Consider the following 22,058-nt stretch of genomic DNA (forward strand, 5'->3'; position numbering starts at 1 on the left):
CTTTCATAGTGATTTGCTTCTGTCCTCTGTTTCTTTTTCTGGGTGGGTTTTTTTTTTTTTTTTTTTTTTTTTNCGAGGGTTATGTAGTCAATTCCAGTTCAGTACATTTTACAAAACAGGAAATATCTATGTTGAATCACCCTTTCCAATTAACAGCGCCCCCCATTCTTTTTTTTTTGATTTTTCGAGACAGGGTTTCTCTGTGGCTTTGGAGCCTGTCCTGGAACTAGCTCTGTAGACCAGGCTGGCCTCGAACTCACAGAGATCCGCCTGCCTCTGCTGGAATTAAAGGCCCGCACCACTATAGCCCAGCTCTTTTTTGTTTGTTTGCTTTTGAGACAAGGTCTCTCTACAGACAGAACCCTGGCTGTCCTGGAACTTACTCTGTACAGCAGGCTGGCCTTGAACTCTGAGATCTACCTGCCTCTCTCCTAAGCAGGTGCCACCACCTCCTGACACATTGCTTTCTGACTTTCTTGCTCTCCTCTTTATGAGGGCCCTGTGATCACACTGGGTTTACTGTATAATCCAGGAGAATCTCACCCCAGATCTTTAATGATCGGATTTACGAAGTACGTTTTTTACCATTCATTACAGTAAAATATTTACCATTTTGTGGCCATCTTTAGGAGACCATGATTTGGCCTACCATGGGCATGTGAACTAGGATTGTTTTCTGACCCGTCTGTCACAGTGCCGCTTGCTTGTCTCCCAAAGGGGCCAGAGACCCAGTGCCCCTTGAGAGAAGCTAGCTGTCTAGCATTGCAGTGGCTTGGGGGTTGTAGGCTTGAGAAAGGGTCAGAAGGCTGACCTTTCAGGCAGGAATACAGTTAGCACCTTTTGTTCTGGTATGCAGTGCTGTAGGGAAAGAGTGTCTCAGAAACTCATTTCTACCAGTGACCGTCCTGGTCATTGGCTTCCCATGGATTTTGTAGCCGGTATTAATTTAACAGTTACTTCCATTTACTTATTTAAAGAAATAAAATCGTGTTATTTATTTGTGTGTGTGAAAACATACGGGTGTGTGCCAAAGCATGTATTTGGAAGCCTGAGGATACTGCATGGGAGTTGGCTCTCTCTTCCTACCATATGGGATCAAACTCAAGCTCTTGGGTTTGGCAGCAAGCCCCTTTCCCTCTGATCTCTCTCACCACTTCTTCCATTTCTTTTTATTTTTTCCGATACCTTTGGAGCCTGTCCTGGAACTAGCTCTTGTAGACCAGACTGGCCTTGAACTCACAGAGATCTGCTTGTCTCTGCCTCCAGAGTGCTGGGATTAAAGGTGTACACCACCACTGTCCTGTCTGGCTCAGTTCTTCTATTTCTATAATTGCTTCTTTTTCCTTTTTCTTTCCATGCATTGTCCTAGTTAGGGTTTCTATTGCTGTGATGTAACACCATGACCAAAAGCAACTTGGGAGGAAAGAGTTATTTGGTTTATGTACACTTGCTGTTCATCACTGAAGGAAGGCAGGACAGGAACTCAAACAGGGCAGGAACCTGGAGACAGGAGCTGATGCAGAGGCCATGGAGGGGCGCTACTTAGCTGCTTATTGGCTTGCTCATCATGGCTTCCTCAGCCTGCTTCCTTAGAGAACCAGGACACCTGCAGGGATGGCACCACCCTCCATGGACTGGGCCCTCTCCCATCCTATCACTAATTAAGAAAATGACCAACAGGCTTGCCTGCAGCCCCATCTTATGGAGGCCTTCTTCTTCTTCTTCTTCTTCTTCTTCTTCTTCTTCTTCTTCTTCTTCTTCTTCTTCTTCTTCTTCTTCTTCTTCTTCTTCTTCCTCCTCCTCCTCCTCCTCCTCCTCCTCCTCCTCCTCCTCCTCCTCCCCCTTCTCCCCCTTCTCCTCCTTCTTCAAGAAAACAAACTGTCTTTTTTCGTTATACATATCAAATCCAAGTTCCCACTCCCTACCCTCCTCCCATTTCCTCCACATACCCCCCCACTCCCCAATCCATTCCTCAGAGAGGGTAAAGCACATTGCTTTGGGGAAGGTCCAAGGCCCTCCCTACTATATCTAGGCTGAGCAAGGTATCATCCAAAGAGAATAGGTTCCCAAAAAGCCAGTACACGCAGTAGGGATAAACCCTGGTACCACTCCCCTCAGTCTGCCCCAGCCATGCAACTGTCAACCACATTCAGAGGGACTGACTAGTTTGGTCCTATGCGTGTTCCTTTCCAGTCTGTCTGGTGTTGGTGAGGTCCCATTAGCTTAGGTAGATTGTTTCAGTGGGTGAACCCATCATGGTCTTGACCTCTTTGCTGATATTCTTATTCCTCCCACTCTTCAACTGGACTTTGGGAGTTCAGTCCAGTGCTCCGATTTGGGTCTCTGTGGAGGCATTTTCTTAATTGAGGTTCCCTCCTCTCAGATGACTTTAGCTTGTGTCAAGTTGACATAAAACTATCCGGCATATGTAAATATTTGTGTGGCATGTATATATGTATGTTTGTATGTGTGGATACATGATGCATGTACATGTGAGCGTGTACATGTATGTGAAGGCTAGAGATTGATATCGGTTGTTTTCTTTGGTCATTCTCCCCTTTATATGTTGAGGTAGGCTCTCTGACTTGACTCCAGAGCTCAGTGGTTTAGTGGCTATAAAGAGCTGCCTTGCTCTGTGGATCCTGTCTCTGTTTCTTTGAGTGCTGGGATTGTAAGTGAGCCACTTCGCCCCCTGGTATTTCCATGGGTACTGAGGATCTGATTTCAGATCCTCAGGCTTGTAGCAAGTGCTTTTACCCACTGAACCATCTCCTCAGCCCCTTTTTTTCTATCATTATTTCTGTTAGTTGCTTATCTTGTTTTCTTTTGGGGGTGAGTTGGGGTGTAGAGGCAGAGACAGATCTCAGGTAAACCAGGCTAGTCTTGAATCTGCTATGTAGCTGAGGAACATCTTAAACTTCTGATTCCTGTGCGAGTCTTCCTTCTGAGTGCTGACATGACAGGCGTATGTTACCACATACAGTTTATATGGTGTTGGGAGGGACGGAGCTCAGAGCTGCATGCCTGCTCGCCAGACACTCTGCCAACCGAGCTGTATCCCCCAGCTCTAACTGTTCATCGTTCAAAATGAACATCCTAGGGCTGGAGAGATGGCTCTTGGTCTTCCAGAGAACCCGAGTTTAGTTCCCAGCACCCATGTCAGGTGACTCGCAGTTGCCTGTAGCTGCAGCTGCAAGGGTCTGGTGCCCTCCTGTTTCCTTGGCACTGCAGTCACACCCACAAATCCACATCCAGACATTCTTATATACGCATCCTAATTCAAGATAAAAATGAGCTCATCTGCCTTGTGAAATTCCCAGGAAGGAAACCCGAGGATTGACTGCAGCCAGAGGAGTTTTTAGGAGTGGCTTTAGAGCTCCATTTATCTGGTGACTGACTTTCCTCTCCTTCGGTATTCATGTCTACAGTAAATATCTGAGTGTCTGTGAGTGAGGGACAGTGTTGAACATGGGAAATCAAACAAAGGCTGTGCACTTGAGGGACTCATTCATAGTCCAGTAGGGGAACACTATACAAATTATTGTGTGTGTGAGAATTGAACGGTAGAAGAAAGTACAGGGCATGCATATGGCTGTTAGTTTTCATCTTGACTACACCTGGAATTAACTACACACCCACACCCACACCCACATACACCCACCCACCTATAGGTTACTATATATATAGACCCAGCTATATATGTGCATATGATATGTATATACATATATATTAATTCTATTAGTTCTGTTCCTCTGGAGAGCCCTAACTAATACAGGGTATTTACCAGGTGGTGGCAGCACACGCCTTTAATCCCAGCATTTGGGAGGCAGAGACAGGTGGTTCTCTGAGTTTGAGGCCAGCCTGGTCTTCAAGAGCTAGTTCCAGGACAGGCTCCAAAGCTACAGAGAAACTCTGTCTCGAAAAACCTAAAAAACAAAACCAAAACAAAACAAAAAAAACCTAATACAGCTGGGTGGTGTTGGCACATGCCTATAGTCCCAGCACTTGGGAGGCAGAGGCAGGCGGATCTTTGCGAGTTCAAGGCCACCCTGGTTCCTAGTTCCAAGGCCTAGTTCCAAGGCAGGCACCAAAACTACAGAGAAACCTTGTCTCAAAACCAAACCAAACCAAACCAAACCAAACCAAACCAAACCAAACCAAACCAAACCAAAAACCTAATACAGGGTACAAAGTTAAAAGGAAGGAACGCTCACTTTCTAGAGGAAGTGGTTGGATAGGGTGGGTTTCCTGAATGAGATGGCATTTAGTTGAATTTTAGAGAAGGAATAAAGTTTGCTAGGCATACTAGGAATGGAAGAGCAGAGAAGGCAAGTCAGAAGGGCACCGAGTGGTTAGTGGAGAGGCGGAAGGCTCACTGGGCAGCAGAGGGTTTCAGATTTGCTGACAGGGTTCTCATGATATTCATCAGGAATAAAGGTACATCGACCCCAGTGCTGGCTCCCTCCATTCTTTCATGATCCCTAAGAATGTTTATTTATTATGTGTGCATACTTGTGTGTGTTTTCACGCACTTGTGTGAAGGACAGCGGACAGTTAGTGAGAGTTGGTTCTCTCTTTCCATCATGTAGATTCTGCTTTGGCTGTAAATGCCTGCGTGTCTCCCTAGCATCTTCATTTTTCAGTGAGTCCTATTTGTTTATCACAGGAAGGGAATCCAGATAAGTTTCTGACTTCTAGTGAGCATGTTAAATTACAAGTCTTCGTCAGCAATCAGACAGTTTAATAGACGCGTGGAGATCGGAAAGATAGTCTAGGGCACGTCTTTGTGCGCGAGGATTTAGTTTCCAACTTCTTAGCCTTTCTTAGCGCTATTGATGGCAGTTTTGACAGGATGCCCAGTCCTTAGCTCTTAGTGTGTGTGTGTGTGTTATAAGAGAAGTTTCTTGAGACTTATTAGCTCTTTGAAAGTCTCCAGAACCTCAGAATAGTTTTTACAACCTCTTCGGCTGTCTGGAAGTGTGACATTAATTCCAGCGCAGGAGAGGTAGAGGTCCATGGATCTCTGCGATCAAGGCCAGCCTGGTCTACATAGTGAGTTCCTTGTACAGCGAGAATCTATCTAAAACAAAATGAAACAAAACCCTAAACAAACTACTGTGAAATTGGTCACTAAAGATATTTCAGGACTTTTAAAACGGGCTTCAGTTCCTTTAGGATAAAGAAATGATTCATTTCAGTTTCATGGTGAACTTTAAAAAAATATATATATATATTATATATGTGTGTATATATAAATGTAAAGTATGTCTCATTTAAGTTGCTTTATATTATGATGAACTTTTAATTTTAGAGACTTAGAGAGTTAATGGCTCAGGAAACATTGTGTAATTTAACCACTCTGTGTGTGTGTACATGTGCTTGTGGAGGCCAGAGGTCAACATACGGTATCTTCCTCAGTTGTTCTCTACACTTAAGACAGGTGTCTCACTGAACCTAGAGCTTAGTGACTGAGCTGGGCTAGCTGGGCAGCCACTCATAGAGATTTGCCTTTCTTACAGATCTTAAGCATGCCCTGTCAACCCTCCCACACCTGGCTTTTTGCATTGGTGTTAGCGATAAATTTAGGTCCCCTTGCTCGATGCTTGTATAAGCACTTGACAAACAGAGCCATCTCCCCAGTCCCTAACTACTTTACTCTGGGAAAATTCCAGATACACTAATAAGTCTTTCATACATGTGAACTTAATTTCTATGTCTCCTGTACTTTGGTGAGGTCCAAGTGATGGGATTTTCACTGCCTGTCTATGCATTTCTAAATAAACCAGTTTTCTTTGGAAAGTTTGGCTGTTTCATACACAAACACGCACGCACACGCACTCAAACATGCACACATATAGGAACTGTTAACATATCTTTAAACCAATTACAGTACTCTGTGTGTGTGTGTTTATGTGCGCGTGTGCAGATGTATGTGTGCCGTGGTCATCACTTCTCTGTCTACCGTGTGGATTTCAGGGGTTGAACTGAGGTTGTCAGGTTGGTTTTTACTCACTGAGCTGTCTTGCCAGCCCTATGCTGTGTCGTTAAAGCATGGGAACTTTTTCTATAGGCTGCCTACTTGTTTGTTTCTGTCCATTCCAGGATTTCCTTGATGCTATTAGATTATTATTTGCTACCAGGAAAAACCTCATGTGAAAACAGAACGGGACCTCCCCCCCCCCCCCACGAATAAAGGCAGTTTTTCTTTGAATAAATTTCTCTGAATGAATTAGAAGTACAAACTTCTTTCAAGGCTAAATTGCTCCCTCTTGTGCCCATAGTTAAGATGTTGAGATTCATCTAAAATGTAGAAACAGCAGTTCATTGTTTAACTAAATGCTGTACTGTAGATTTGTAGATTAGTTGATCACTTAATGTTTTTGTCTACCTTTCTTTTTGAAATAAATAGTGTTTATTTTGTTTTTTTTCTTGAATATGCTTATAATGCTCCAATATAGCTTTACATTTGGGATAGGAAGGCTTTAACCTAGGAAAATGCCTTAAATGTGGAGTTTATCAGGTAGTTTTCCATTTGGGATAGGAAGGTGTTAGCCTAGGAAGATGGACTTAAATGTGCAGGTGTTTATCAGGTAGCCCCATGAGATACTTTACTTTTTTTTAAATTCTGGGATAATCTTTAAAAAATACAGTGGAGAGGTTGGAGAGATGGGTCAGAGGTTAAGAGCTCTTACCCACTAAGCCATCTCTTTAGCCTGGTGTCATTCGTTCTTAACTGGATGATTTCTTCACCCCTGTAGGGTGTTTCACAGGGCTTAAAGATGGTTTTGGTGCCAGTACTGACAGGGAGACTCCTAGCATTCCAGAGTAGGGATCAGGAGGTTGTCAGTCATTCTAGTATGCACGGGAAAATCGCTCACAACAAAGATTAACTCAGCCCCATATGGCAAGGGCACTGATACTGATACTGAGACACGGCCAATGATTGCTGGGAACAAGGATTCTGGAAGTTGGCTAGGTAAAGCAAAAATAGTTCCCTGAAAGCCTCAGATATGTTCCTAACTTAAAATCTTCCGTTTTTCTTAGACTTAGTTTGTAGCTCAGCAATAGACTTCTCTCAGAGTTTGTAGCCTGCCTCCGGAGAAGGTGCAGACCTGAGACTGAAGATGAGCATGAAGATTAAAGCATGGCAGTAAAGCAGGTCAGAGGGCCTCACCCTACACATTATCCTTTCTTCCTTCTTAGGCTGTTTCCCAGGGGGTGTGCATTGGGTTTCAGTTGGAAAACAAGACAAATCTGGGCTTCTGATGAAACTGCAGAATCTTTGCACACGCCTGGATCAAGAGGAGAGTTTTTCTCAGAGACTTCCACTTAACATCGAGGAGGCTAAAGATCGTCTCCGTGTTCTGATGCTGCGCAAACACCCCAGGTACAGACGGTCAGATGTGGTCAGTGTAGGGGACTTGCTGACTCCTGAGAACGCCATGCCCTTTTTCAAGAGGCATTGCTTTCCTAATGTTCTCTTCTCTAATTTTAAAAAGGAAAGTCGCTACCACTTGGTCTAAATTGCTCGTTTTGCATAGTATTGCCTCCTCCATGCCATTGTCGGGTTTTGAGAAGCAGTTGGTAGTTGGTGAGTAGTCTTTGCTAGAAACTACAAACTTCATGGTTTGAATAAATTGGTTACATTGGATAAATGTAGAACAAGATAAAGAAAACTTAAACAACTAAATTAAAGAGTGAGAACGGAAAGAAGGAAGGGTTTCTTGTTTTTGTGTGGGTGTGGATTGAACCTAATTCTTCATCCATGTTAGGCAGTGTTTTACCACTGCGCTATAGGATTTATTTTATTTTAAAATTCATTGTGTGTGTGTGTGTGTGTGTGTGTGTGTATAAGTTAGATGACAGCTTTCAGGAGTTGATTCTTAATTTCTATCCTGGATTATGGGAACTGAACTCAAGTCTGGGTCATTCCACTGGCCTGAGAAGTATGTGTGGGGTGTGTATATGTGTGCACATATGCCCGTGTGTGCACCTGAGGAGGTAACAGGAATGATGGATGTTTTCCTCTATAGCTGCAGGATACTGGGTCTCTTACAGAACCTGCAGCTTGTGGTCTGTTTGGCTAGACTAGCAGATCCCAACAATCATATCCCTTCTCCTGCATCTCAGTTGGTGGAACAGTCCCACAAGCCTCTTGTCTTAGTGACCTTTCTGTTACTGTGAAAAAAAAAACACAGTGACCAAGGCTATTTCTAGAAGGAAGGGGTTCTTTTGGGCTTACAGTTTCAGAATGTTAGAGTCCATGATGGCAGAGTAAAGGCATCAGAAACAGTCAGAACTCACCTGGTGAGTCACAAATGGGAAACAGGCACACTGGGACTTAAAAATCCATACCCTTTCTTTCTCTCTCACTCATTAAAGGGGGTATTGGATCCCCTGGAACTGGAATTGCAGACTGTTGTTAGCTGCCCAGTGAGTTCTGGGAGCCAAACTTGGCTTCGCTATAAGAGTGGCTAGTTCTTTTAACTGCAGAGCCTTTTTCTTTTAGTTAAATTTATTTTGTGCATACATGTGCATGCATACTTTTATTGACTTATTCTTGTGCTCTTGACTTCTGTCTTGTTACATTCTATTGCTGTGGAGAGACATCATGACATCATAGCCAACGCAGCGCTTATCAAAAGGAAGCCTTTAATTGGAGGTTGTCTTCCAGTTTCAGAGGGTTAGTGTGGTACCATCATGGCCGGGAGCAGACAGGCATGGTGCTGGAGGAGTAGCTGAGAGCTTTACATCCTGATCCACAGGCACCAGTCAGAGAGCAAGAAACTTGCTCTGTCATGGGCTTTTGACACCTCAAAGTCCACTCCTAGTGACACACCTCCTCCAACAAGGCCACGTCTTCTAATCCTTCTGAACAGTTCATCAACTGGGGACTAAGCATGCAAGCAAATGGAGCCTTACGGGGGCCATTTTTATTCAAACCATCACAATTCCTCATGCTTTTCCTTTCTTTTCTGGAAGTTTCTCCTTTGCTATCCTGACTCTTCTTGTTCATGGAGACACATGGAAGAAACTTCCAGTCTACCATCTTACCCTTGCCTTGGAATTTCTTTTTAAAGGGATGTAAAATAAGAGTCATTAGTGATTTATTTGTTTTGTTTTATCTTTTGAGGCAAGGTTTCTCTGTAACCCTGATTGTCCTGGAACTAGCTCTTGTAGACCAGGCTGGCCTTGAACTCACAAAGATCTGCCTGTCTTTGCCTCCCTAATGCTAGGATTAAAGGCATGTGCCACCACCGCCTGACATGATTTCATTTCACTTTTTAAACTTAGGTGTCTGCTGATCTTAGATGATGTTTGGGATCCGTGGGTGTTAAAAGCTTTCGACAACCAGTGTCATATTCTTCTTACAACCAGAGATAAGAGTGTTACGGACTCTGTAATGGGTAAGGCTTTTCATTTCCTTGTGAGTGCTGTAGTAAACTTACTGCATCAAAAGGCATTATTTCATTCAGTACACGAACACATGTGACGTAACGCACTGCTTCCATTGTGTTACAATTTTGCTGCAGGTCCCAAGTATGATGTCTCTGTGGACAGTGGTCTAGGGAAAGAGAAGGGACTTGAAATCTTATCGCTTTTCGTTAGCATGAAGAAAGAAGATTTGCCAGCGGAGGCTCACAGTATTATAAAAGAATGCAAAGGTATGGCTGCTGGCGTGTGTGTGAGGGGAGGCTGTGCAAATCCTGATGCCCTCTTTATAAAGCAAGCTGGTGAATATGCTAATTTAGCACATGAGTACCCAAATCTGTTTCATGGCATTTGATATTTTAGGTACCTCTCAAACCTTAAGTGAATATACTTGGTATTTATTCTATATAATAATGTTACTTGTACCCACCATGTGGTAAAGAGTATGCTCATGAGAAAGATGAAATGAATTTGAGATTTTTACTGTCTGTGAAAAAATATTATGAACACTATTTAAAAATTATTTTGTTTGGAATTTTGTAAAATTTAATGTTTCAGTTTGGCGAGTAAGTGCCAAACTCCGACACCACATGTCCTTTTATTTAATTCTTAAATGGCTTCCGAGGAAAAAGTGTCTATCCTACAGGTTGAAGGATCAATTCCTATGACTGCCGCTCTCTTCTTCCAACTCCAGATACCCGTTAACAGGCTCTAGGTTGTTGTACCCGTGCTTCTGACTCAGCAGCTCCCATCTCATCCTTAAGTGTGACTAACCTGTTTGAGCAGCTACAGAAATCAGGGACTTACATTTAGTGCCTCATAGAGGGTGATGCAGAGACAGATGAGAGGTGCGCTGATGGTTTCGGGAGGAGGGGTGGAGCGTCTTTCAGGGCTCTTCCATGTGTTCAGCCTCGGCAGTTTTCTCTGAACTCCGTTGCATGGGTGTGACTGACGTGTGGACAGCCATGTAGCAGAGGAATTGCACAAAAAGATAATGCAAAGGAACTGAGCAAATGATGTAATGAGTATCTGTCAGCGAGACCTGTCTTATTCTGATGATTTCCTTAGAAGACATGCCTTGAAGGAAAGTGACCAGGAGTTAGAAGTGCTCCAAGGCCTTGGACAGCTTGCACTGAAAATTGTTTCTTGTGCTGGTGAGATGGTTTAGTTGGTAGAGATGCTTGCTGCCAAGCCTCACCACCTGTATTTCATCCTCAGAATCTTCCTGGAAGGATGGAACTCACTCCTACAAGTTGTCCTATAACCTTCACATCCTCACCCCTACCTACACCCGTCTTCTTACTCCTCCCCCACTCCCCCACCTGCACCCACACACATACCCACACTTACCTCCATACACACACTTTGGGGGGGAGATTAAAAATTTTAAATTGTTTAGTGGTGTAGACAGAAGTTTCTGTCCCCCCTGGTCCTATAGCTGCTCAGTTCCAAATAAACACACAGAGGCTTATATTAATTATAATTGCTTGACTAATACTCAGGCTTATTATTAACTAACTCTTGCAAACTTAAATTAATACAATAACTCTCACTCTCTTCTTTTCTTTTTTCTTTTTGGTTTTTTGAGACAGGGTTTCTTTGTAGCTTTGGAGCCTGTCCTGGAACTAGCTCTTGTAGATCAGATTGGCCTCAAACTCACAGAGATCCACCTGCCTCTGCCTCCTGAGTGCTAAGATTAAAGGCATATGCCACCACCACCTGTTAGCCTCGGGACATGGTACCTTTTCTCAGTAAGGCATTCTCATCTTGCTTCCTCTGCATCTGACTGGGGACTATGTCTCTGCCTTTTCCTCTTCCCAGAATTCTCCAAGTCTGGTTGTCCTGCCTATACTTCCTGCGTGGCTACTGGCCAATCAACATTTTATTAAATTAATACAAGTGACAAATCTTTACAGTGTACAAGGGCACCATCGCACAGCATAGTGGTGATTTTAAAATAAGTTGATATTAACATAATCACTTTTACCTTCAGGTTCTCCTCTTGTGGTGTCTTTAATTGGTGCACTTTTACGTGACTTTCCCAATCGCTGGGCGTACTACCTCAGACAACTTCAGAATAAGCAGTTTAAGAGAATAAGGAAATCTTCCTCTTACGATTATGAAGCTCTGGATGAAGCCATGTCTATAAGTGTTGAAATGCTCAGAGAAGATATCAAAGATTATTACACAGATCTTTCCATCCTGCAGAAGGATGTCAAGGTCCCTACAAAGGTAATGAACTGACCAGCATTCCTTGTCGTTGAGTATTTATGGCTTGTGAACTTTGATAATGGTACTGACGTGACAGGCGACTGTGCCAAAGTCCCTCTGCTCTTGGTCTCCGTAAAAGGCTCCGTTGATCTTGTGAGTTCCTTAATTCCCAGTGGTTCTAGAGAACTGAGAGAAACATCCAGTTCCTCTTTTTGTCCTGAGAACTAGCTGAACTTCTTAAGACATGGAGACATTCTTTTTTTTTAAATATACTTTTTACATTTCTTCTTCTCTCATATATTACATCCTGACCAATGTGTCCCTTCCCTCCTCACCTCCCAGTTCCCACCCCCTACCTCTCTTCTCCCTCAGATCCACTCCTCCTCTGTTTCCCTTCAGAAAAGAGCAGGTCTCCCAGGGACATCAATCAAACACAGCATATCAAGTTACAGCAAGACTAGGCACATACCCTCCTATCAAGGCTGGATGAGGAAACCCAGGAGGAGGAAAAGGGTTTCTAGGGCAGGCAAAAGAGTTAGAGATACCTCCCGCTGCCACCATTAGGAGTCCTACAAGTTACACAGCCATAGTGCAATAGTGCATATGCAGAGGACCTAGGTCAGACCCATATAGGCTCTCTGACTGTCGGTTGAGTCTCTGTGAACCCCTATGAGCCCTGGTTAGTTGATTCGGTGGGCTGTGCTTTTGTGGTGTCTTTGACCCCTCTGGCCCCTACTGTCCTTCCTCCCCCTCTTCTACAGGATTTCCCCAAGCTCTGCTTAGATGTGGAGACATTCTTATTCAGGGCTTTCAAGTCATATGTATTGGTCATAATACTTTATCTGTAGGGCTTTCTACTCATTGTACTTTGGTATATGAAATGTTTCAAATGGTTCCTAGGTGTTGTGTGTTCTCTGGGACTTGGAAACTGAAGAAGTCGAAGACATATTGCAGGAATTTGTTAATAAGTCTCTCTTATTCTGCGATCGGAATGGAAAGTCATTTTATTATTATTTACATGATCTTCAAATAGATTTCCTTATAGAGAAGAATCGAAGTCAGCTTCAGGTAACGTAATTTCACATATGTTTTTACTTTTTATTTAGAAACAGTTTAGACTTGATATACAGAGATAGACAAAATATACTGCACGCTTCCTATGTGTAAACTTTGCTTTGTTTCTCTTACTGCTAACATCTTACACAACTAGAATACAATTGTCAAAACCAGCAAAATCGTCATTGATACACTATTATTAGCTAATGCACAAGTTTTTAAAATTTTACCACCTTCTCTACCAATGTTCTTTCTATGGTCAGATCCAATTCAGGACCTCATGAAGTATTTGCTCATGGCAGCATCTTTTCCCTATTTGCCATCTCCCTAATGTCCTCAAACTTGTGAGAGTTCCTTAGTTAATTTTAACAGTGTTTCCTCATTTGGTGTTGTCTGATGTTTTCTGAGTGGGGACAGGGTATACCTATTTGGCTACAATAACACAAGCACTTGAACCCAAGTTCTATTCCCAGCACACATGTTAGGCAGCTCACAACTGTCTGTAATTCCAGTATCAGAGGATCTGACAGCCTCTTCTGACCTCTAAAGGTTCCTACAGTCAATGTGCACAAATGTACACACACAGAGATCTTCCTCTTCCTCCTCCTCCTCCTCCTCCTCCTCCTCCTCCTCCTCCTTCTTCTTCTTCTTCTTCCTTTTTTTCCTTTTTTTCCCCGAGACAGAGTCTCTCTGTAGACCAGGCTGGCCTTAAACTCTTAGTGATCTGCCCGCCTCTGCCTCCTGAGTGTGGGAATAGTGGGAGTAAAGGTGTGTGCTATCACCTCTTTGCTTAGTTTTTCTTTCTTTCTTTCTTTCTTTCTTTCTTTCTTTCTTTCTTTCTTTCTTTCTTTCTTTGTCTGTCTGTCTGTCTGTCTGTCTGTCTGTCTTTCTTTTTGACAGGGTTTCTCTGTGTAGCTTTGGAGCCTGTCCTGGAATTCACTCTGTAGACCAGGCTGGCCTTAAACTCACAGATATTTTCCTGCCTCTGCCTTTGAGTGCTGGGATTAAAGAGGCTCTCAATTTCTTTCTTTCTTCCTCTCTTTCTTTCCTTCCTTCTTTCCTTCCTTCCTTTTTTTCTTTCTTTCCTTCTTTCTTCCCTCCCTTTCTCTCTCTCTCTCTCTCTCTCTCTCTCTCTCTCTCTCTCTCTCTCTCTCTTTCTTTGCACAGAAATGGTGCTGTGCCTTTCTCACCCCCTGTCAGGGATTGAGGTTGATGTGTCTTATGAATAATGTAGATGTTGATTATTGTAGATGTTGGTTAAAGGGGTATTTACCGGATTTCTCCACTGTAAAACCACGAACGTTCCCTTTAGTAACTAGCTTGTGGGGAGATTTTCTTTTCAGCTTTGGAAATGGGAGACACTGTGCTGCTCAGGTTACATTGTTTGTGTCCTCAGACATCTTTTTTCTGTGTTTCAGGATCTACACAGGAAGATGGTCACTCAGTTTCAGAGGTATTACCAGCCACATGCTCTGTCTCCAGATCAGGAGGACTGCATGTATTGGTACAATTTCCTAGCCTATCACATGGCCAGTGCCAATATGCACAAAGTAAGATGACACAGTTGAAAATTAGTTCACTCTACCTTTTTTCATGTTTTGTAAATGTGTTTTTATTTATTTTTCTTAATGATTTTGTGTATGAGTGTTTTGATGTCTGCGTATATGTGCACTTCGTGTGTGTAGTAGTACCCAGGGATGCCAGAAGATGGCACCAGGCCGAACCAGTGTTTCAAATGGTTGTGAGCTGCCTGATGTGGATGCTGGCTCCATCTCAGAGATCCACCTGCCTCTTCCTCCTGAGTGCTGGATCAAAGGCGTCACCACCGCCCAGCTGTAGCCAGTATTCTTACCATTCCTTCAGTCTTAGCAGTTCAACATTATAGAAGTGGTAAATCCTTCACTTCGATTACTGGTAAAATTTTGATTATTGGTTATATATACATTTATTTTGTGAATTAGCTCTCATTCTTTTCTTTCTGCATTTACCTTATTAGGTCTTTCTGTGCAGCCCAGGCTAGCTTCAAATTTGTGATCCTCCTGCCTCAGCCCCTTGAGTGCTAAGAATCTAGGTGTGTGGCACCACATCTGAGGCCGCTCACCATCTGCCTGGTTTTTCTTTTTCCTTGTAGGCATTTATCTTTTATTGTTTCATTATGGTTTTTAATAAAGAATCATATAAAGCCCTACTCTTATGTGTTATAGTAATGTTTATTTGTATATTTTTAATGTATGTATTGCTTTTTACTGCAGAATGTTTGAATTTTTATCTAGTTAAGTGTGTGCCTGTGTTTGTGTATGTATATTTGCACATGTGAGGACATGTACATGTGTTTATGTTTTGTTTTTGTGTCACGATTGCAAAGATTCCTTGTGCCTCACAGTTACAAAAATAATTTACCTGATCTCTTGTGTTTTTTTTTTAACAATTTCTGTTTTGCTGGGTGTTGGTGGCACATGCCTTTAATCCTAGCACTTGGGAGGTAAAGGTAGGTAGATCTCTGTGAATTTGAGGCCAGCCTGGTCTACAAGAGCTAGTTAGTTCCAGGACAGGCTCCAAAGTTACAGAGAAACCTTGTCTCAAAAAAAAAAAAAAAAAAAAAAGAAAAGAAAAGAAAAAACAAAACAATAAAAACCTTTTTTTTTTGTTTTCTGTTTAAATCCTTTGTACAACTAAAGTTTCTTTTGAGTTAAGATGTGGGGCCCATTTTATTATGTGATCATTTTACCATCTTTCCTCTGGCCTTAAATTTTGGATATCTGCAAAGTGTTTCTCAGTAGTATTGGGATAATGAGGCTCTAGTTGAAATTCTCGTTTTTTATTTATTTATTTTTAAAACAGTGCCCCCATCTTATTATTTTTTCTTTATTTTTAAGGAACTTCGTGCGTTAATGTTTTCCCTGGATTGGATTAAAGCAAAAACGGAACTTGTTGGGCCTGCTCATCTGATTCATGAATTTGTGGAATACAGACATATATTGGACGAAAAGGTACATATTAGTGTGAAACCTTAGTATTTATTTTTTTGTGTTTATTTTTTGTTTTTTTTTTTCAAGACAGGGTTTCTCTGTGTAGGCCTGGCTGCCCTGAAACTCACTCTGTAGACCAGACTGGTCTCAAACTCAGGGATCTGCCTGCCTCTACTTCCCGAGTGCTGGAATTTAATGGCATGAGCCAGTACCACCTTGTGATAATGAGATTTTTTACTCTTGAGTTAACAGTCAGTAGAGGATCACTGTTTATTTATTTTTAGATTCAATATTTCCTTTTTCCCTGCTTTCTCTTGAAATCTCTTTATGAAATTAGTCCAAAACTCTTCAACTTAGCCTCAGGCAGATTTATAGGACAAGACAAGAAAACAGTTACATTCTTTGCTAGAATATCTAAAAATAGACTCCAACCCAGTTGCTAATATTGTTCTGCTCCGAGACTTGTGGAGTTGGCCTTACATAGTCCACCATTGCTCTCCGCACTGCTGTCTTCCAAGTTCAGCCGTGGCATTCAGCTGCTTCTCTAGCCCAGAGTCCCATTGTCTTCCGTACTTTTCCAACATCCGGTATGGGCAGCCTGTCCTGCAATACCAGTCCCTGGTAACTACTTCAGTCTGAAGTACTTGTCTCTTGCTGTGAAGAGACGCCAAGGCAATTTATAAAATTAAGCATTTAACTGGGGCTTGCCTACGGTCTCAGAGGGCGTGTCCATGACCATCAGGGCAAAGAACATGCAGGCACACAGGAGACACCGCTGAAGCCACGACTGTCAGCTTACATGTTGAGACAATGAGCTTCCTTGTGAGCAACAGCCAAGAGGCAGAGAGAGAGAGAGCCAGCATGCGTACATTGTGTAACTACATTTATTGCCTAGTAGTTGGCTGTTAAATTTTAGTTCATGCAGGGAATATTTCATTTAGATTTTAAAATATCAAGATCATAGAAGGAAAAAGATGTCAGGTTTTGCTCTGGCTATGTGTCTAACAGATTTCAGTTTATCCTAGGACTGTGCAGTCTGTGAGAATTTTCAAGAGTTTTTGTCTTTAAATGGACACCTTCTTGGACGGCAGCCATTTCCTAACATTGTCCAGCTGGGCCTCTGTGAGCCAGAAACTTCCGAAGTCTATCAACAAGCAAAGCTGCAGGCCAAGCAGGAGGTGGATAGTGGAAGGCTTTACCTGGAGTGGATGTGAGTTGCTGGAGAGAACAGACTCTGTTATTAATCGTTCTTTTCCTGGTGGTGAATAAACACACCCTGTGAGATTTAACTACTCTAAAAATCTGATAAGTGTTCCAGCTTGGTGGAAAGTTCCAGAGAAGTAAGCATAGGAGGAAATAATTCCATCATCACAGATCCTAGAAATGGGCGAAGAGGCCATCCTAAATATTAATGTCAAAAGCTGCTGTCATCTCGTGTGGTAGTGACGGCGATAGACTTGGAGCCACAGACCTAGGTTTGCGTCTCCATACTAAAACATTGCCGTTTATGATCTTTGAATGAACCACACTTTACATTCTCATGTGTGAAATGGAGATAATAGTCCTTTGAAGGAAATACTACTTTAATGAAGATTTAGATGAGGTGATGCCTATAAAGTAGTCACTTTTACTTTTCTTTGCTGTAGAGATGTTATTTAATGAATTTAATTTTTCTTCCATATCCTTTTAAAAAAGCATTTTCCAGTCTTTTTTTCTTTTCATGATTATATGTGTTATGTGTGCATCCATGAATGTATACATGTTTGTATGTGTGGTGCGCATGCATGGCATGTGTCGGCTTGTGGATGTGGAAGACCAGGAATCTTCCAGGATAGCTTTGGAACCTATCCTGAATCACACTCTGTAGACCAGGCTGGTCTCGAACTCACAGAGATCCACCTGCCTCTGTCTCCCAAGTGCTGGGATTAAAGGTGAACATCACCACTGCCTGGCTTCTCCTTCTAATTCTTTGAGGCAAGATCTCTCACTCAAACAAGGGCTCCCTAAGAGGGCCGATCTTGCTGGCAGCTTGCTCTGTAGAATCTTGTGTTGTCTCTGCCTTCTGAGGCTGGATCATAGGTGAGCCACCATGCCCACCTAGCATCTTGATGGACTCTGGGATCCAAACTCCCGTCAGCTTGCTGAGGCATTTCCCCAGCCTGATTCTTCATGTCATTTTTTTTTAATTAATTTTAAAAAATTAAATAACTAATGTTATTTAGCTGGGCATGGTGGCACATGCCTTTAATCCCAGCACTTAGGAGAAAGAGGTAGGCGGATCTCTGTGAGTTCAAGACCTGTCTGTTCTACAAAGTGAGTTCCCAGACAGCCAGGTGTGTAACACTGAGAAGCCCTGTCTTGAAAAACAAACAAACAAAAATACGAAAAGAAAAAAGATGTGTTGTTTATTTTTGTTTATATGTAAAGAATGTCTGAGTGATTGTAAGCCATCTGCTGTGGGCACTAGGAACCAAACCTGAGTTCTCTGCACGAGCAGTCAGCTCTCTTAACTGAACCAAGCCCAAGTTCTCTGTACGAACAAGAGTGGTCAGCTCTCTTAACTGAACCAAGCCTGAGTTCTCTGTATGAGCAAGAGTGGTCAGCTCTCTTAACTGAACCAAGCTCGAGTTCTCTGCACAAGCAGTCAGCTTTCTTCACTGCTGAGCATCTCTGCAGTCCCACACTCTCCCATATCTGAACAAAGGCTGTTTACAGGGAGGAGAGGTGACCTAGTTTTTGTTTGTTTGTTTTTCATGACAGGGTTTCTCTGTAGAACAGTTCTGACTGTCCTGGAACTTGCTTTGTAGACTAGGCTGGCCTTGAACTCACAGAGATGCTCCTGTTCTGCCTCCTGAGAGTTGGGATTAAAGGTGCGCCACCACTACCCGGCTGATGGCTCAGCCCCATTCTGAGTGGAGTTAGAGGAAAATGTTTTAAAAGTCTGTTATCATAATGGTGGGTAGTCGTCGTGTGTAGTGTGAGTTTCATTCTTCAAGGTTTCTTTAATTTTAAAAGTGTTTCTTAAAAAAGCTATGCTTACATATATTAAATTAATGTATCAAAAGAAAATAGAGGGACTGGAGAGATGGGTCGGTGGCTAAGAACACTTGCTGCAGAGAACCTGGTTTAGTTCCTGGCACTCACATGGTAGCTCCCAACCATCTGTAGCTTCAGTTCTAGGGGATATGATGGCTTTTCTGACCTTTGTGGTCGCTGAATGTACACGGTGCTCAGCTATGCATGCAGGCAAACCACATATAAGTAAAATCCTTTTTTTAAAGGGAAAATAGAAAGTGGCATGTGTTTGATCATGCAGATTTCTCTTAACTCGGTGGTGACATTTGTGACACACACCAGGTGACTTGATGTAAGATAGTACTTCTCTTAGAAACGTCACTTCTGTTGGATTACCTTGTTCTTTAGGTGTTCTGTACTGTCATTTGCAGTTAGTAATCCAAGAATTTTGTATGTGGGAGAAATACAGCCATGTTAAAAGACACTTAGTATTGAAAGAAAACATGACTTTTATCCTCAGTCACTGAATTTCTCTTCATGTCTCACTGTGTTTAGAAATAAGAAAACCATCAAGAACCTCTCGCGCCTCGTTGTCCGCCCCCACACAGATGCCGTTTACCACGCATGCTTCTCTCAGGATGGTCAGAGGATAGCTTCTTGTGGAGCCGATAGGACCTTACAGGTAAGGCACATCTCTTGGGAAAAACCGGAAGAGGCATGTGGCCCACTTGTGCAGATTAGAATATGTTTAAATATTTAGGAAAACGGCAGTTTAGAAGTAAAGAAGAGTAAAACTCTGAACGTAGAAGCTTCTTCAGAATGTTGAAGATGTAGCTGTTTTTAGTAGTTCAGCTGATTGTCCAAGACTGAGACAGACTTCGGGCTGTCATGGGAGATAGACTAGATTACTGCCAGAGGTGCTTTATTGCTCACTTTGTGGAAAATACGAACGAATGAGTGCCTTTCCCCTGCATTTGTTCCCTGCCTGCATGAAGAAAACAGAATCAGGCCGGTACAGCCTTTATACTTAGAATAGCCTGAGACTTTCACGGTCATAGCTGTGTACTCATTTCTCTAGTACTTGATCACTAATTATACTAATTTTGGCCTTAAAAAAACTCCCGATAGTGCAGGAGATGGAACCCAGGGTCTTATGCCTGTTGGGGAAGTACTCTATTACTAAACTATCTATAGCCTTGTTTTTTTTTTCCCTAAAGAAAGCATTTTTGATTGTTTAGACTTTGTCAATCTAATCCCGGGACCTGAAGCTGTATTTCACCACTTCTTTTTAGTGACATTTAACAACACTTAGCAATGGATGTTTCTGCAGGACCCGATGGATGGGGATGGATGGGTGGGGTGTTGGAGCAGCCTACCTGCAGGAAACTCACCTGCTGGTTGCCTAGAGAAGCCGAGGCAGGTGGGGGAGGAATCCAGGGTTTTGCCCTAGTATGGAGGGTTTAGAGAGAGGGGCGCCCCGCCAGGTGGGTGGTCACTCACCTCCTGGTCCTCTCTGTGTAGTACCAGGCTGTGTTTCCTGGGTACTTCTGTTTATGCTTACACTTAGGAATTCTGACAGATTCTGATTTTGAGTCATTTTCTTAACTTTCATTTCTGTTTTGAAAATAACAGTGATTAAGAACTTTCAGAGATGTGTTTTCATAAATGATGCCCTATGGATGAGTGGTTTACAGTGAAAAAGACTTCCTGTTGTTGCACAGGTGTTCAAAGCCGAGACAGGAGAGAAACTTCTTGAGGTCAAAGCTCACGAAGATGAAGTGCTTTGCTGTGCATTCTCCTCAGATGACAGTTACATAGCAACCTGCTCAGTGGATAAAAAAGTCAAGGTACGGTGCTGGGCTGGGGCTCTGTGGTTAAGAGCTCTTACTGCCCTGGCGGAGCGCCCATGTGGCCTCTCATAACCCCTGTCACTCCAGTTCCTGGGGACTCCTGTGGACACTGCGTGTACCTGCCTGGTGCACATACAGGCAGAATACTTACAGACATAAAAATAAATTAAGGTAGAAAAACATTTTCGTCTTGAGTGGAAGTTGCAACAGTTCATCTTCTTTTTCTGATTTATTTTTGTTTAGTTGTGTGTGTGTGTGTGTGTGTGTGTGTGTGTGTGTGTGCCTGCAGAGTCCAGAAAAGAGCTTTGGTTCCCACGGAGCTGGAGTTATCATGGAGTTATGTATGGAGCTGACATTTATCAGCCTCCTAAAATGGGTGCTGGGAACTGAACTTGCATCTTCTGGAGGAGTAGTATGTACTCTTAAATCATTAAGCCCAAATCTTTTTTTATTATTTAAAGAATATTTCCCTCCCCTCTACTCCACCCAGTTCCTTCCCACCTCCTTTTCCATCTGGATCTACTCCCTTTCTGTATCTCATTAGAAAAGAGCAGGCGTCTAAGATAACAACAAAACATAACAAAATAAAATAAGATAAAACAAAAATCATCACATCAAAGTTAGACAAGGCAAACCAACAGAAAGCATCCCTAGAGTTACCGATAGCACACTGACGTCTGCTCTAGCCCCGGGCTCCACTTCTTTGCTGCTGTCACATGGGAAATCTTGTTTTTTTTCTTTTTTTTTTTTTTTGAGACAGGGTCTTACTCTGTAGCCCTGGCTGTTCCAGAACTCACTGTAGACCAGGTTGGCCTGCGATTCATAGAGCTCTGCCTGCCTCTGCCTCCTGAGTGCCGGGATTAATTAAAGGTGTGCACCCCCATGCCTGGCTCTTTGTGATTAACTTTTTAAAGTAAGGAGAATTTCATCGTATTCAGCGAATAGGAAGGAGATTCACAGTGTCATGTTCAGTGGGGACGTCTGTCCTCATAGGAGATAACACCTGCAGAGAGAGTGATGTCTGTTTGCTCTTTCTTTTGTGTTATTTTGGAAATAATGTATTCTATTTCCTTTGTCCTCTTCAGATTTGGGATTCTGCGACAGGGAAGCTGGTGCACACATATGAGGAGCACTCAGAACAAGTCAACTGCTGCCATTTCACCAACAAAAGCAATCACTTCCTTTTGGCCACCGGCTCGAGCGACTTCTTCCTCAAAGTGAGTGTGGCTATGAAAATGACGCAGATGACTTTGTGACACTCCAGGGCATCTCCTTTGATTGTCTCCTGTGGACCAGGCTGGCCTCGAACTCACAGAGATCCGCCTGCCTCTGTCTCCTGAGTGCTGGGATTAAAGGTGTGCACCACCACTGCACCCTGCTGTTCATGTCAGTTCTTTATTTTTGACCCTGCTGTTAGGGATTGGCTCAGGACATTGCGTTATGCAAGAGCTTTATATATCTGGCTTGTGTTAATTTTCTTATATGTGGTCTCAAAAATACTTTCTACCATATTTTTAGAATCAGA

The 22,058-nt window shown here is 42.7% G+C and overlaps 1 protein-coding gene across 2 annotated transcripts in view; it reads left to right on the plus strand.

Annotated features, from left to right (window-relative positions):
- Window positions 1-22,058, plus strand: part of Apaf1 (apoptotic peptidase activating factor 1) — a 65,393-nt gene that overhangs the window by 4,795 nt on the left and 38,540 nt on the right. For both annotated transcript variants that reach the window (XM_050145653.1, XM_050145652.1), the window contains exons 5-15: window positions 7,204-7,387; window positions 9,295-9,407; window positions 9,534-9,665; window positions 11,426-11,664; window positions 12,544-12,711; window positions 14,118-14,249; window positions 15,576-15,689; window positions 16,694-16,878; window positions 19,239-19,365; window positions 20,405-20,530; window positions 21,619-21,750. In XM_050145653.1, the coding sequence (XP_050001610.1) occupies window positions 7,204-7,387; window positions 9,295-9,407; window positions 9,534-9,665; window positions 11,426-11,664; window positions 12,544-12,711; window positions 14,118-14,249; window positions 15,576-15,689; window positions 16,694-16,878; window positions 19,239-19,365; window positions 20,405-20,530; window positions 21,619-21,750 (1,652 nt within the window). The remainder of the gene's footprint in view (window positions 1-7,203; window positions 7,388-9,294; window positions 9,408-9,533; window positions 9,666-11,425; window positions 11,665-12,543; window positions 12,712-14,117; window positions 14,250-15,575; window positions 15,690-16,693; window positions 16,879-19,238; window positions 19,366-20,404; window positions 20,531-21,618; window positions 21,751-22,058) is intronic.

This window comes from Alexandromys fortis, unplaced genomic scaffold (genome assembly GCF_014885135.2).
Source record: "Alexandromys fortis isolate MF-2015 unplaced genomic scaffold, M_Fortis_MF-2015_v1.1 scaffold_50, whole genome shotgun sequence".
Classification (NCBI taxonomy): Eukaryota; Metazoa; Chordata; class Mammalia; order Rodentia; family Cricetidae; genus Alexandromys; species Alexandromys fortis.